This window comes from Drosophila melanogaster, chromosome 2R, assembly GCF_000001215.4.
Source record: "Drosophila melanogaster chromosome 2R".
In the NCBI taxonomy this organism is placed as follows: domain Eukaryota; kingdom Metazoa; phylum Arthropoda; class Insecta; order Diptera; family Drosophilidae; genus Drosophila; species Drosophila melanogaster.
Genome location: NT_033778.4, coordinates 21,716,778 through 21,732,054, shown reverse-complemented (window position 1 = coordinate 21,732,054; position 15,277 = coordinate 21,716,778). Strand labels below are relative to the sequence as shown.

At 44.4% G+C, this 15,277-nt stretch overlaps 3 protein-coding genes and 1 long non-coding RNA gene across 9 annotated transcripts, besides 1 other annotated feature; 2 read left to right on the top strand and 2 right to left on the bottom strand.

Annotated features, from left to right (window-relative positions):
* Positions 1 to 3,859: 3,859 nt before the first annotated feature.
* On the top strand, positions 3,860 to 4,560 carry lncRNA:CR44750 (long non-coding RNA:CR44750). Of its 2 annotated transcripts, none has more exons than NR_124683.1 (1): positions 3,860 to 4,560. It is a non-coding gene; the product is annotated as a long non-coding RNA:CR44750 (long non-coding RNA). The 2 variants fall into 2 exon arrangements; NR_133135.1 differs by having other exon boundaries at positions 3,860 to 4,234.
* Positions 4,561 to 5,004: 444 nt separating this feature from the next.
* Positions 5,005 to 5,056: a mobile genetic element.
* A 2,943-nt stretch (positions 5,057 to 7,999) lies between these two features.
* On the bottom strand, positions 8,000 to 11,560 carry LBR (Lamin B receptor). 3 transcript variants are annotated; one of them, NM_137764.3, is made up of 3 exons: positions 11,438 to 11,560; positions 10,728 to 11,107; positions 8,000 to 10,197 (listed from the first exon to the last, which is right to left on the bottom strand). In NM_137764.3, the coding sequence occupies exons 2-3, from the start codon at positions 11,076 to 11,078 to the stop codon at positions 8,398 to 8,400; spliced, it is 2,151 nt and encodes a 716-aa protein (NP_611608.1). In that variant the 5' UTR covers positions 11,079 to 11,107; positions 11,438 to 11,560; the 3' UTR covers positions 8,000 to 8,397. The 3 variants fall into 3 exon arrangements, with proteins under 3 accessions (NP_611608.1, NP_726115.1, NP_726114.1); NM_166485.2 differs by lacking the exon at positions 11,438 to 11,560 and adding an exon at positions 11,181 to 11,321; NM_166484.2 differs by lacking the exon at positions 11,438 to 11,560 and having other exon boundaries at positions 10,728 to 11,321.
* A 531-nt stretch (positions 11,561 to 12,091) lies between these two features.
* Positions 12,092 to 15,275, top strand: Tango11 (Transport and Golgi organization 11). Of its 3 annotated transcripts, NM_166481.3 has the most exons (3): positions 12,092 to 12,200; positions 12,372 to 12,974; positions 14,359 to 15,275. In NM_166481.3, exons 2-3 carry the CDS (start codon positions 12,420 to 12,422, stop codon positions 14,635 to 14,637), a joined length of 834 nt encoding a protein of 277 aa, NP_726111.1. In that variant the 5' UTR covers positions 12,092 to 12,200; positions 12,372 to 12,419; the 3' UTR covers positions 14,638 to 15,275. The 3 variants fall into 3 exon arrangements, with proteins under 3 accessions (NP_726111.1, NP_726112.1, NP_001286697.1); NM_166482.2 differs by lacking the exon at positions 12,092 to 12,200 and having other exon boundaries at positions 12,210 to 12,974; NM_001299768.1 differs by lacking the exons at positions 12,092 to 12,200; positions 12,372 to 12,974 and adding an exon at positions 14,210 to 14,299.
* On the bottom strand, positions 13,223 to 14,251 carry CG30398 (uncharacterized protein). Its single transcript, NM_166483.3, has one exon. It carries the CDS (start codon positions 14,122 to 14,124, stop codon positions 13,321 to 13,323), a length of 804 nt encoding a protein of 267 aa, NP_726113.1. The 5' UTR covers positions 14,125 to 14,251; the 3' UTR covers positions 13,223 to 13,320.
* Positions 15,276 to 15,277: the final 2 nt, after the last annotated feature.

Genomic DNA, 15,277 nt, shown 5'->3' with positions numbered 1-15,277 from the left:
AACTAAATCCTCGTTCCGTACTAAGCACTTCCTGAACCTTTTGAGTACCGAAACGGAACCATTATACCCAAGAGCAAAACACCTTTGTCATAAACATTTCCTAATCAGCCCACAAAAGTTGACCCTTCACATGCATACAAAATCGGGTAAGTGGTGTACTCCAGCTTTAGCCGCAATCCTGCGCTCCTTGCTCCTTGGAAACTACAAATTTTCCAAGAGTTTGCACTAAAAAGCAATTAAAATTTTACACGACCATTTGCGCAAGACAATTATGAGGACCACATGGCCAACCAGGCCCCAAGAACCCACCATCCACGAAAGGAGCCCCAACGCCACCAACATCTAGACCAAGTCTAGAACGTCAACATTATGCCAAGACAATAAAACGACAGCGAGCGCCGCCAGGGAAAGCGAGAGATTTGTTGGCCAAATGCCACACACTCCACCAGAAGATGAAGATGGGAATGGAGATGGGGATGAAGTTGGCTATAACGAAGGAGCGACCGCCCGTTGCTCAACTGGCAGTCATACATACCTACGAGGCATAGCACCAAACAATTTCCACACATTTACGACACTGTCCAGGTACGGAAACAAATTTTTAAAGCGCCCAACGCAACTGAAGGACCGAAAAAAAAACGGCCAAAATGGCCAAGAAAAAGCGACCATTGCAAATTGAATTGTAACCAAAGTAGAGTCACCACCGAGCAGCATGAAGGCTAAAAAAACGGGGGATTAAAACTCGAGGGGCACTATGCTATGGCTAACCAAGGGCTGCTCGAAGTGCACTGGAAGAAAAATCGTATCCAATATATGATTGCTTGTTTTATTTAACAACATATTGCAGGGACGATTACAAGTTATATATGATAAGAATTTTACTTTAGATTCAAAAGGAATGTCAGAAGGAATCGTGATAGATAATGATAAAATGTGGAAACTCTATACATTTCCCTCTCGAATTTTGTTGCAGTGCAGCGTGTTTTGGTTGCAAGCCCATTAGTTGGCAGCAAGTTATGACTCTATTAAAAAAACGACGCCTTGCTGCACTTGCCACCGTCGCGGAAGTTTGGACACTCTCTCGCCTGATCCCCAAATGGGCGTGGCAGGGCGGGTTGTGGCTCCCTGCCATTTGTTTGGCCATTCGCGGACTTCAATAAACATTGGCAACATGGCAATCGTACGCGTAAGCTGGGTCTTTGATTGCAACCCAACTCATAATTGTAGGATATTGGGTGGGTCGCCCTGAGGGCCAAATGAAAATTCAGCAAATGTTTTAATTGCAGTCTGCCAAGGGAGCTGATTGAATTTGCATTTCAGCTGCGACTCGAGCTTCATAAATTGCAGTTGTCGTCTGCTGGAGAAGCCGAACCGCATGCCATTAGCTTCGATTCCATGAGCATTGAGCAGCATTCACCGCAAGCCAATAATCTAATTTTCGGCCATGCTAAAAGCCTACTATCCCTAAAACCCAAAGCTTAAATTGTTTTTTTCGAGGCAATAAAAGTTAACCTGTACCGCATAGGGCATAGGGCTCCAAAACTTGGCTAAAGAAACTCAACTCAACGAAAAGCCGAATAAAATACCAGAACGAGGGGAAAGCTTGTGGTTGCACGCCTGATGCAATTTACGGCGCTTTGTTAAACGCTTCAACGTGAAACCGAATGCCCAGGAACTTGCCCCGTGCTTCGTCCTGCGTCCTGCCAGATAGCCGGAGTAGAGCGAGAGGCATCCGCACAAGGACTGGACGGTCTAAAGTAAAGGATATACAAGTTAAAGGCAACATCCGTTGTGGGCCAGCCTGGCTGTGGCCATAAACAAACTCAACGCTCCGCACTGACCGTTCCCGGCCAGCTATAAAACAATTTCGCATATGGCTCCCCGAGCCCGGGACTCGGAGTTTTTCTCTTGCCTTTTGGATTTTGCACTGGAAAAAATTATAACTATTTTATTAACTCTATCATCTTAGATGGAAATGAACCCCCCAAAAGTGAGACGTTAGCAACCAATGCGAGTTCAGAACCTTATTATTCTTCCAGTGCATGTGTACCAAGTAGGAGTCCTTGCCAAAGTTTGTGGCTATGTCCAGGACCCCCCGGTCGCCACCCCATCCTCGCCTGGCATGCACCAACACCTGGTAAGCGCCTTTGTTGTGCTCCGATGGCTCCGTTGGCCAAGTGTTGCATACTTTTTTCGGTTGCGACTCCTTTTGCAGGCAGCATTTTTGCGGCTCTATGGGCAGCTAGCTTGTTTTTCTTCGAATATTTTTTTCGTACATTTTAGCTGCTACGCTGCCCCGGGCCGATATTCAACACTTTTTGGCTAGTGGGAAAATATTATGCTAAACTAAGGCATAGTTTGCAAGCCGAGATATTGTTGCATTCTGTGGGCTTTGGTGTTTGCGGCCATGTTCCTGCCTTAAATTCGATCCCACCAATTGTGGCAGGAGCCGGTGGTGAGATGCAATAGTTTTTCTAATTAAAAACACAATAAAGCCTTCGGACCGCGGCGGTCTTGGCCATTGTGAAGAGCTCCAGGCGCTAAAACCGCTGCTCCACATCCACATTGCTTCTGCTGCTCCTGCCGTCGTGCTGTCCTGGCTGGCTGCTCGTTGCCCACACAATGGCCATTATGACATCGTTATGTGGCATCAACTTTTTGCCTCATTAAAAAGGTAAGTTGGCTCAAAGGCTTCTTAATGCCCGCCTCCACTGTTCCTGTTGTTAAAGTCATCTGGTCTTAATTAAAGCCCGGATTAGATATGGCAATGTCATAATTGAAACGCTAACCCACTAAGCCTTGACTTTTGCCCCGCTTTAATTTCAATTTCTGCTCTCGAAACCCTTTTACCTCGAATCCTTTCAGCCGCAGGACCTCGAATCAAGAGGTTCCTTGGGTCAATCGGCTTTCGCCTTTCAGGCTTTTATTTTTTCTGTGCGTCGCAGTTTGCAGATTGAACTTAATGTCTGGTCAATGCCAATATTGATTTAAAAACTGCATTGGCATGGCTTTAATTGATGTTTGTATATGCTTAAGTACTTTAAAGTAATAAATTAAATATGAACTGTTACATTTTACCCCACTTTTGAGATCATGCACCTCTCTAGTTTCACAATTTTTCCACTACCCCCGCTGCTTTAAGCCAAATGCACTCATTGATTTTGCGGCATCTTTTCAAGGTCCTCGCTGCATTAAGAATCATATATCACAAGTCAATTTCCTGGCCACATAAATCACCGGGGATAGTGGACCGCACCATATACCATTTGTCTGGGCCATGTAGTCCATGTATCGCTGCATCCGCATATCTTCCATCCGCTTGACAATTATAAATTGTAACCTTGCCTCGCTCCGTGTGACATAATCGCGTTCGAATCCAATTTGGCCACGTGTAAGTGCAAGGGCAGGAGCGATTAATATTTTGTCTGGCGATGATGAATGGTCCGGAGCAACTGCAGTGCGCCACTGATTGAGTTATTGGCAGCAGAAGGGACGGGGCGGAAGGTCGGATGCAAATGCGATAGCAACACATACTACATGGCCGCAGACTTGTACCCAGTGCCTGGCCAACCATACATATGTACATATATGTATGGAGGGGGATCATCCAGCTACAGCAGCTCCACCTTCCGGATTCTCACAGCTTCTACGGCGACTCAACTCAACTCTGTGCTCCAGCTGCATCGACAACAGGCTTTCGGTCAAGTTTATTGTGTTAGCATTAAACAAGGCCAAAACCAGGGGAGCGAGGGGCGGGATTTGCATCACTTATCCGGGCAACGAGCCGTGCATGGTGATGCACTGAAAGAAATCTTAGAAGGCATATCAAAAATAATCCTTCACTTTAGAGTATTTTCATTCACCTTCATACTTTACGAATAAGTATCTAGATTAGATCTATTTAATTTAAATCTATCTTCCATATCTACCAATATGATATACTAGTATTTCTCTGAGTGCACCTCGGAGCTCAGAGACAGCAGTGGAGGCCTATTGTTTGGCCAGTCTTGGCCATGTTCGTTAAGTGGGTGCAGCAGGCGAAGGACTCGCAGGACTCGTAGCACAGTAATTACAAGCAGACGCAGGCCCATCTTCCAATCGTGGTTTCCCCCAGCAGGATCTGTCTGTGGCAAGGACATGGTTAGTACTATCCTGTCCTGCGCTGTCCGTCGGAGGAGTAAATAAAACTGTGCAGACAATTAAGTTTGTTTTGCCTGGGCATATTCTTTTCACCACCCATCCCATTTTTTTTTTCGGGCTCACGTTTATGGCCAAGTCGAGCAGGTAATGGCTGTCCGTTTTTCGTCCTGCTTCGTCCTGGCCAAGAAATTGCACTAATTGTTGTTGCCGGACCTCCAGCAATTGGCTTTTCGTCGAGAAGGAGATACAAACTTAATTTGCAGCCGAATTCGATTTTTGCTTGTGGCCTGTTGATTAAAATTCGTTTTGGAACTTCATTTAGATAGCAGATGATGCCTGTGGTTGATCATTATTTTCCCTGTGGACTGGTTTAAGTAGATTGATTCGACTGATTAAAAACATTCAACTTAACAAAAAAGAAATATACTAATCTTTTGCCACATCTTAAATTCCGTTTTCATTTTCATTCTGATTTCGGCCTTTTTTCTAATTCAATCTCTCCATCGACTTCAATTGATGGCTAATAAATTGCTTGTCACCTGTCCGATGGCTTTATTCGCAATTTTGTCAACTAAGTCGTCAGTTTGGCGATTGTCCTTGATGACCTGCTCAACACGATTTGGCTTACTCCCAACGAGTTTTCTTCCTCTGTCGAATGAATTTCCCCATTCATTCCCGCCATTTTTGGCTGTCACTTTCTTATTTACATTCAATTGGCATCCTTCGATTGAAGGACGTGAGTCTCGGCGTGCTGCCACTATCTCCCCATTTTATATTTCATTGTTATATCCCTTAGTCGAGAGACTCAAAGTTGCCTAGTTCCCCTAAATCGTGGTCTCCTACGGCCGAATGTCCCTCATTCTTCTGAGTGAAGGGTATCTGATAGTCGAGGGACAAGACTATAGTGTCCTTTCTTCCTTTTTCCTTCTCTCATTTCTTTTTCGATTTAATAAAATGATAAAGTGAAACAGAAAGCAGTCAATGCAGTTAGCAAAAGCAACGAAATTATTAGGTTCACTGAGCTTTTTCAGCTGGATTTCAAATTTTATTTAAATTAAAACGATTTTTTCAAATCGTTAATTTTTTTATTTAACAATAAAAATGGTTGCGATATAGAATTTTGAAAAAGCAAAACAGTTCGTGTTCGAATTTTACAGTAATTCCATTTCTTTTAAAACAGTAACGACTTTGTATTAGTATATGATTTTTAAATAACCATAAATTTTAAGATTATTCTTAACGTATGAAAATTGAACAGTGCACATGATTTCCTCAAGCCAATTGTTAGCCAATTTCGCACTTTGAGCCGACTTTCTGCCCCATGGCCTCTTTCACTTCCGGTGGCACACACTTCTTATCATTCGGCTAGTTGATTATTTCCGCTTTCCACTGTTTTCACTTCTCAATGTCAACTTGTTTTTGGGTCCTTTGTTCCATTGTATTTGTGATTATTTCGCCTGGCACTTTTTCTTGCCGCTTTCGCTTTTATTTTGTGTTAATTACCAATTTAAATGCAAACTTTGGACTGATGAAGATGGATGTGACACTGGCGAACAAAAGGATGGGCATTACGCGTGCCAGTCTTATTTTCCCAGTGTCCCTCTTTGTTGGTCCAACGAACTTGTCAAGAGGCTTTTTCAAGGTCCCTGCCCAAGTTGTCCTGAAAGGTCCTGGTCAGTGATACTTGGCTCAGTCTTTGAATTAATTATGAGCCTGTGGGTCAGATAGAAATTCCAAGAAATATAGGGTTTCCAAGAAGGTTTCTAATTCCAATTCACTGCAATTTGAAAGAAATGTTTTCGGAATTTAAAGATAACAATTATATTACATATAAAGAGCATTTGCCTGAGAGGCCTGCAGTTGAGTGCCTGCAGAAAATTGATTTAAATTGCCGCTAAAAGTTGCTTTCGATTTTCAAGCAATTACTTTCTGGCCATCAATCAATCACGACTTTTGCCCGCAGTGAGCACTTACACTGCACTACATAAACAACGACTGACTGGCACACATAAATAACCCCATTACAAACCTAATTACAATCAATAACAATTTTATTGCTTGGCCAACGACAAAAGCGAAAATGTCAGAACTGAAATTGTGTGGCAGCGATATCGATCTTACTTGTTGACATGGGCCAATTACAAACCAACAAAATGCACTGAACTGCAGCCAGCAGCCAAGAAAATTTATAGAAAACTAGATAATTGAATGGCAAAGGGGGCAAAACCGCCCACGCCAAACAAAAACGAACAGCAAACTGGTTGACAAACAAACTCCATCGACCTGACTGCAGACGCCCACTGCCAAGTTAGTTGCACTATTAAAAGTGGAATTTATATGGAGACGCCTCGACTACAGGAGCAGTCAGTTCCTTCTTCCTTCTCTGACCCCGCCAAGGTGTTACCTGATCCCAGAGTATCTTGTCCATCTGGCTGGGTGTTGCCCACACTTTGCTCTGTAATTAATTATTTGATAAAAGTACAAGCATTAAGTCAATTAAAACTAAATTTATGCCAAACGTTATCTGATTCTGACAAAAGGCGTGATTTATGCTACAGCCAAGTTTTCATTTAGTTTTTATTTTATTTTACCGCGGAAACTAGTTTTTCTGGCTAATACTTCTTACCTATTTTCCATTCAAAATGTTGCTAGCTTTTTCTTAATAACGAATATAAAATAATAGCAATAATAGCACAGCTAAATATTATAGGTATGATATTTTTCATGTTAACTGAATTAGTAGTAGTTTTCATAAATAGTTTTTAATATTTTAATACAAATTTTACACATATTTTCTTTTCTTCAAAATCATTTCTACTATATTATTTTGTACAATTACCGCCTGGTTGGATTAATTTATTTATGCACATTGCCCACAAAGCCGAAAAAACCTGGGCAATCAATCAAAAATTTAAGCCAAATGCCAGGATCCGCCAATTTAAACGCTCATTAAAGGACGAAGGACGAAATGCGGTGGGTGGAGTTGTGAAAATGGCCAAAATGGGCAAAATGTCCGAAATGGGAACTGCGACAAGCGCACAATTTGCTAATGTTGACGCCATTATTGTATAATTTTCGTCAAGTGGGCGGGGCAGTCGGCGGCGGTCGGTCATTTGTATAGCAAACCGCAAATGTCGACGTCGAGGTTTTCCTAGCCGCTTTCCATGATTTTTTCACCCGCCATTTGCTTTCTTTTCTGACAGTTTCCGCGTCATTTTTCTATGGCATTGTGCACTGAAATAAATTTGTAATATAACATAATCACACATACTGTTGTGCATAAATTTTAATATATTATTAGAGATAATAAACTTCAATTATAATTTATTTGTTTTTAAAACAAACAATTCTATAATAAATATACTATGTTTTTTCCAGTGTATTGCGAGCAGGTCTTTTGGAGGTGCAAGCCCAGACTTCGTCATTATTTTGGCATTATGTGTGTGGGGTGGCAAATGGAATGGCGAAACGGATGAGGTCCACCAAGTTTCGGTGGCTCGCAAACATTCGTAAATGTCATTAACAGTTGTAAAGGCTGCGTGCCACGCCCACAGCCAAGAACTTTATGCGCTCCGTCCGGAAAAGCGGAACAGCGGTAGGTGGTGGGTGTTCGCTGGATGGAGCGGGTATTTTTACACAAAATTACTTCTTTTATTCGCTGACTGACATTCATCATCATCATCATCATCATCGGCCGCAGTTTGCTGGCCGCTCATAATTTGTATTTTGATTCAACTTGAAATCCACTTGGAGTGACCTTAAAGTCTGGCAAGTGCTAAGTGAAAATCGATTTATGGAGCTTATCAGGAATCAACTAACTGACTTGATGGAAACATACATAATAAACAGCTGTCCTTGTGCGTTTCTTCATAGCATAGAAACTATGTTTTTTTTTTATTTCATATTTAAATGTAAAAAGTACTATCTATATGCATACCACATAGATTACAAGTATTGATTATATAAGATGTCTAGATCTTAAGCGCATAAGTTCGTACAGCTAGATGGGTTTTTTAACTATAATTATGTGTGTGAAAATTCATTTTGTTTAATGTGCGTGTGTCGGCGAGTGTAAAATCAAATTTTGTTACTAAAAGTAATGGGCTGAAGGGGGGGGGGGGGCTGTATTGGTGGTCTAGAACAATATGAATTATGAATACGTATTATATATACAAATTCGAAACATAAAATAAAAACAAACTGAAATCAAAATAAAAATAAGAATGGCCACAGAAAATAGAAGGGTCAACTCCCGGCTTAGTAGACCCTGGGCAGGATGTAGCTGCGCACCTGGGTGCTGTAGCGCTGCCAGGAGGAGTGATAGCGCGCCTGATTCCGGGCGTTCGCTCGGGTGGCGCGATGGAGCAGGAGCAGGATGATCAGACTAAGACCCAGAACTGGTGGCCAGGCCGGACGCAGGGCCATGGGAGCAGCCAGGGCCAGCAGGGCCACGATGTCGCCTAGATAGTTGGGCTGGCGTACCCATCCCCACATTCCGCTGAGCAGCAGACGGCTTCCCTGATACGTGTGAATAGTTTCGATGTTGGCGAAGATCGGACTTTGCGAGTTCAATCGGTATTTGTACTTGTAGGCGCAACTGAATCGCTTGACCAGCAATCCCAGAGACAGCAGAGCAGCCACTGCCAGCGGAGCATACCAGCAGGAGATGGGTACACGCTGCTCGTAGAAATACTTGGTGACCGCCGTCAGCAGATATGGAGTGGCTGCGTAGCGCAGGAGCAGCAAACAGCCGTAGCCTTCGTGTTGCAGCTCAAAGGATGAGCTCAAGTGGTGCTCGAAAATAATGGCGTCCAATACGTAGAACAGCAAGCAGCTGGCCGAGAACAGGGTGGCAGGATCATAATTTACATTGTTCCAGTAGTATTTGGCCTGGTAGAGATAGCCCTCCTGTTCACCCAGCTGCGGCTTCTGGGGCCACACGAGCGTCTGGTAGATGTAGCAGGTGGCATAGATCAAGGTGGTCACCAGGGAGAGACGGTACTGAAACTGTTTCCAATCCACGCGTCCTAGCCACTTGGGATTGAGCTGTCTGCCCAGCGCGAAGTCCACCACAAAGCTGCCAGTCCTGCCATAATCATTGGTCAGCGTTTGGCGCAGCACATTGTACTTGGCGGTGTCCACCAGCCAGTAGCTCCAAGCAGCTGCCACAAAGGCGCCAACGAGTCCAAAGATGCAGAAACGCAGATAGTGACGCAGAACGAAGGTGACCACTGGATACTTCAGATACTCGGCCACTCCACTGGCAATCAAAAGCGTAAGCGAAACTGCTAGACAATTAAACTTGTAGGTCTCGCGGGTGAGATGAACCCTTCGTCCTGGTAGCAGTGCCACCAGCAGAAATACCACCACCTGATAGGCGGCAAAGGCACCCACCACTCGTGGCTGGAACACCTGGCGCGTTAGGTAGTTAACATCCAGTAGTATACCCAGATTGAGGTGCTTAAACTGACAGGCGTTTCTGGCCGTACAGCTCCATGTCAAATAGTAGACGGCGGTGGGCAGAAGTAGCAGGAACAGGAAGGCGCCTAGCCAACCGCCAAATTCTCTAGGAGCCTTCAACTGACGGCAGGATATTTCCGCCGGTGTGGCCGATTTACGGGTTACATTGAAACTACGGAACTGATCCTCCTCCAATTCATCCTCCTCATCAATATCCTCTTCACCCGTAGAGTAACTACGCTTGGAGGACTTCTCATCGTCGTAGACGGATCGGGACACACTCCTACTATAACGACTGCCCTCTTCGGTGTTTGTCACTGGTGTTCCAGCTAGATTTGAGATTGTCTTCGACACCGATCTGCGCAGTCGTTCGGTTATGCGTTTGCGAATGGAATCCGTGTCCACCTCGCCGTCTCCCTCGGCACGGATCTCGATGCGCTCCGTGGTTGTGGTGGTGCTGCTGGTAGTGGTACGGCTGAAGCTGTTGCCGCTGTTCACGGAGCTTGTGTTAAATGCTTTGTTCGGTGCGCCGCTGGATGTGTTGGTGGTCAATGTCATGGGCAGATTGCTGGTTGACAAACGAATAGGCGATGATACCTGTAATTTAAGATCATAAGTAAAGATGTAATAAGTGATAAAACAAAGTCAGAAACTATATAACCTTAGAAGAATATACAAAGGGACATGATTGTACAAAAATATGTGGGTACTCAAAACTGGGTTAAAGGTGTTTTGAGTACACTTATCAGATTCCCCTCTATTTTTGTAATCAGCAGTTTAGCTCAACAATTACAAATCCGTTATCTTAGCCCGGAATTTCCTTATGGTAGCATATGAGGGCAGAACTCTAAGCTGATAAGCAGGGCGGTGGGTGCTGCTTATCAGCTTCATAAAACACACAGAAACAGAAGCTCGAAATTTGTAATAAAGGTAGGACAGTTACAGTTAATTATGTAGTTTAATTGGTTGTAACGATCGAAATTAAATAGAACTAATATTTCGCTATGCTTTTATATTGAAAGCAATTGATTTCAAAATTCTAAACTGCTGATGGTTGGAATACTGATCAAATATAGCTAAGCACTTATCCACCGGCCAGCAAAACTGGTTTGTGCTGGAGAACTCACCTCGGAAACCTCTGGGATGGGTGTGCGTGCCTTGATGGCGGCCTTGATGGGCAGCGAGGAACCAGATCCCGATCCGGTCAGCGGACCCACCGACGACCTCGGCCGGCTGGAGCGACGGGTGCGCGGGCCAAGATCGGGCGAGGGCGGTGCGACGACCTTGTTGCGTGACGGGGAGGCACGTGTCCGGGTGGCGGGACCAGCGGTGGCGGTGGCGGTGGCGGTGGCACCCGCAGCTGTCACGGAGCCCGTACGTCGGGTCACCGGCAGGAGGCTGGGCTGCTTGGACTGGGCCAGAAGTGGACCGCTGGACACGTCTTCCGTGCGACGCGGGCGTCTCAGGCGTCGATCCATGGTGTATGAATTGCGGTCGAAAAAACGTGCTGCAAAATGGATATGATCAGTCGTTGTGCTCGGCGAGTGCTGCATGTTATTTATAGTTTACAAAATACACACAATCTATTAATGTACTTAAGTAACGCTGTGGTTTTCTCTAGTTTCTTTGCTTTCTTTATTTCTCTAATTTTCTGTATTTATTTGTGTTTGCGCGCCGAAAGGAAAAGCGACGTCGCTGCCGCAACTGTACATTCCGCAGGCAGCGACGCTGGCAGAACGCGCTCTCTCTCTTGCTCTCTTCCTCTTGGCTGGCAGTTTTTAAACGATGTTTAACTTAGCTTAAACAGCTTTTAACGCTTCACAACTTAGTAACTCACTTCTGATGGGATTTATTTGTAGTTTTTCACTTTATGGGGCTATTGAAACGCCGTAAATTCAGCATAAATCACTTGATAAAAAAGACGCGCGTCTAGTTGTCGGCGGATGAGAAAATTTTGTTGTAAAATGAGCGCGGCCCACTGCGTTGGTATTTTTCAGTGTTGGCTAACGCCGAACGGCGCCTAACAGCACGCAGCGTGTCGTTAACAGTGGTTTAGTGGGCACTTTAAGACAATTTAAAATGTATTCAAGGTTAATTATTTTAAAGTATTAAAAGTACTTGTACTTATTTTTACATTCCCTTAAACATTAATCGAACCATACCAATGCGCAAGTATTATAAATCGATAGAAAACTTTTTGGAGTATTTGATCTTTGCAAAGACTAACAGTACTCATTTTATTTACATATGTAGGTTATAAAGACCAAAGTTGTCGCTTAAATCGAGTTGTAAATTATTTGTTCAAGACAGAAGAATACCGCAAACTTTTCAAGAAACAAAAACATATTAATAAAATGAATCAAAACAACTGAAATAACTTCTTAAATACCTAGTTTTCTACTGATATTGAGGTAGATAATTAATTTGGCTAAAAAGGAGCTAGAGTGCCGGATCTGTAGAGTGGAAGTAGAGTGACTGTCATTCCTGGTATTATTTAGCACATTCTATATCAATCTCCTCACACACATAACAAAAGGCAGGAGAAAAATTGTAAATTATTACGGATTTCTCGGACATTTTTCTGTCATTTCCCGAGCAATGTAAGTAGAAAGCATTCGAAAAACCCAATACGCAACAAACACACGCACACAAGCCGGACGAAAATGTTGCGCTTGCCAAATTCTGGTTATTAATTTGTTATGAAAACGTCTCTCTCACGGCCGCCTTCTACCTAAAAAAAAAAAATTGGACAAACAACGAAAAACCAAAAGCAAGTGAGGCCCATTGGATCAGTTGAAAGGATTCCCCAGGACATCGCCATGGTGACCCCGCAATCGCCGACGCCCATGTTCAATGGATTGGACGATGATCTCTACAGCGACGCCAAATATGCCCACGAGATTAACGACAAGATGCGGGTTCCCAAAAGAATAAAGGCCACCGGGGAGTATTCCAACGAGGATCTGCTGCTGTCCAACCAGAACGGGATGATCAGCTCCTGGAACTATCACGACAAGATCGACATGAATGTACCGGATCGAATTGTGGTCCTGGGCCACAATCAGCATCTGGAGACGCGATCTGCTCCGCGGGAAATCCAGCTGGAGAACTCCATTCTGCCCAAGAACCCATCGGTCGGATTGGTGCGCGTCCAGACGCCACCGCGCATTATCACCCTCACCGATCAACACTTTCCCTCGGCCTCCGAGGAGAGCTCGCCCATCCGGGCCAATGGTCATCATTTGTATGGTAATGATCTCGACGAGGACGCCGACGATGAGGAGGTCCATGCCACCCAATATGTGCGTGCCAATGGAGTCGCCCGTATGGGATTTCAAGGCAATGACACCAATTCCGTTGAATCGGACTCGCAGGTGAGTAAAATATGCCATACAAGCAACAATTTTCCTTTAGTTTTTCAATTCAATTGCAAGTGCTTGTAAATTAAATCGATGGGCAGAATGAGCAACTCTGTGATTTCTGTTAAAGAGCACTTCATTTGATGGAAGTCTAGACCCTAGCGATCCACACATGACGCAATAAAACAACCAAAATTGTTAATAGATAATAGATAGATAGCGATCACACTGCGCTTGCCACCCATTCAGTTTGCAAAGAGATTACCATGCCTGCTGGTTTTTATTGAATTCCTAATACGGCTTTGATAAGACGGCTGACCCAATTTCCATCGACTGTGTGGAAACACACTCTCACTTTTTGTTAATCGCTGGAGTAGCCGTGTGCCTCCGGTCGATCCTCGCCCTCCTGTGTATCCTTAAGGCGCCTCGCAAAAGGACGACACTTCCAGATGTCCACCTCGGTGGCCAGGCACTTGCGAAAATCGAAATCGCACAGACCCAAACTGTACGAACCCTCCATGGGCTCGAAGTAGTGAAGGCCACGGCCAATCTTAATGACCACTCCCGAGCTAAGAACGATCTTGCGATCGTGCAAACTGTCGTCCATCTGGAAATTCATCTGGATGTTGCCACCGGCCAGATCGCTCTGCATTTGCTGCAGCATCTGCAACTGATTCTTGGGCGCCGTCGCATCTGGGCGCGTAGTGAGGCGAATATACTTTAGATAGCGACAGTTCTTGACCAGCACCTCGAAAAAGTTAAGCAAATTCCTAAAGTGTGGTGGCTCCGTGAGGTGTGGCTCGTTGAGATGGGCCTCCCGAACCGCATCGTCCAAATACGGACCAAACAGCCGCTGGTAGCTTCTGCCCCTGGCACCCTGCTCGATGGTGATGTGATCCAGCATACGGCTGGTGTGCAAGTGACCCTTGACCTGATCCCTCAGCTGTTTGGCCCGCGCCTCGTACATCTTCAAATACTTCCCACACAGCTGGCGGCGACTCGGCTCCGCATCGGCCATCTGGGACAATTTGAAGATGCTCTCCTCGTAGAGTAGTATCGCCTCCATAATGTGACCCGTCTGCTCGCATTTCAGCGCGCTGATTATCGCCTCCAGTTTCGGCAGCTCGCCATCATCCACTTCTGCTACGTTGGGACTGGTTGTCATTGCTGGGATCGAAAGAAATTGGTTGGCTATACAGAAAATTTCGAGTTGGGCGTTTTTTTTTTTTTCGAATGTTTATTGCTTATATTGACACCGGAAATATTTGGGGGAGCTCTGAAAAATGACTCTTGCTTCACATTGATAACAGAAAACTTTCACAAAGCAAACACTTAACATGGTACACACATCTAAATCCTATTTGGCGCAACTTATCTTTGACTACCTTATGTGTTCCAGTTGACCACAGGCAGTGCCAGCAAGCGCTCGCAGCTGAATCAACAGCAGCACAACAACCTGGATGCCTCAATGCTGGCGCACCGAGAGGGCACGCCCATGGGCGAGCTGACGCCCCACGAGGAGATCCTGTATCTGAGACGCCAGCTGGCCAAGCTGAATCGCCGGGTGCTGAACATCGAGATCAACAATGAACAGCGCACGCAGCGGGAGAAGATCGTCTACTGTCTGGGCCTGGCCTACTTCGTTCTCAAGACAATATTCTGGCTGAATCGCAACTAGACGCAATGTAGAGCCCACTATGATGGTTAGCGATCTGCGCTGGGTGCCAAGACAACCACCTTGCTATGGACACCCTTTTTGGAACAGCTTCTTTCGTTTCTTGACTTTTGTGTTTCTTTTGTGGAAAGGCTCTGAGAGAGACTTTGTTTTTTGTTTGCCATAATTTTGTAGACTAAGCTCCGTAATAAATAAGCGCAACATCGTTCTGTTTTGTACACCGTGGAAAACGAAAAAAACAAAGGCCCCCATACTTAATTTGTAAGATCTGGCACTTAAGGAGCGTGTATCTAAATCTAAGCTTTAATCTCTACGTGTTTCATCTGAGCAGCCCCCAACACGAATCCGAATCATCACAGCAGCATTGCATTGAAAAGATATTGTTTAAAAGGGTTGTTTATATTTTAGATCTGTTAACATTTGATAATCCCAAAGTGAAAACAAGAACTTTAATGGTATTTGTATGCGAAATCCCATACGATAAATAGTTAAATATATACATAAATATAATATTATACACTAAATCCCACAGAAATCATTGCATTGATTTTTGCATAACTAGCGGAAACGAAGGAAATCCATTTAGAGTGTAGCATGAATTCATAACGATATTTAAAATAAAACGTTTAAAGTACCAAAACAA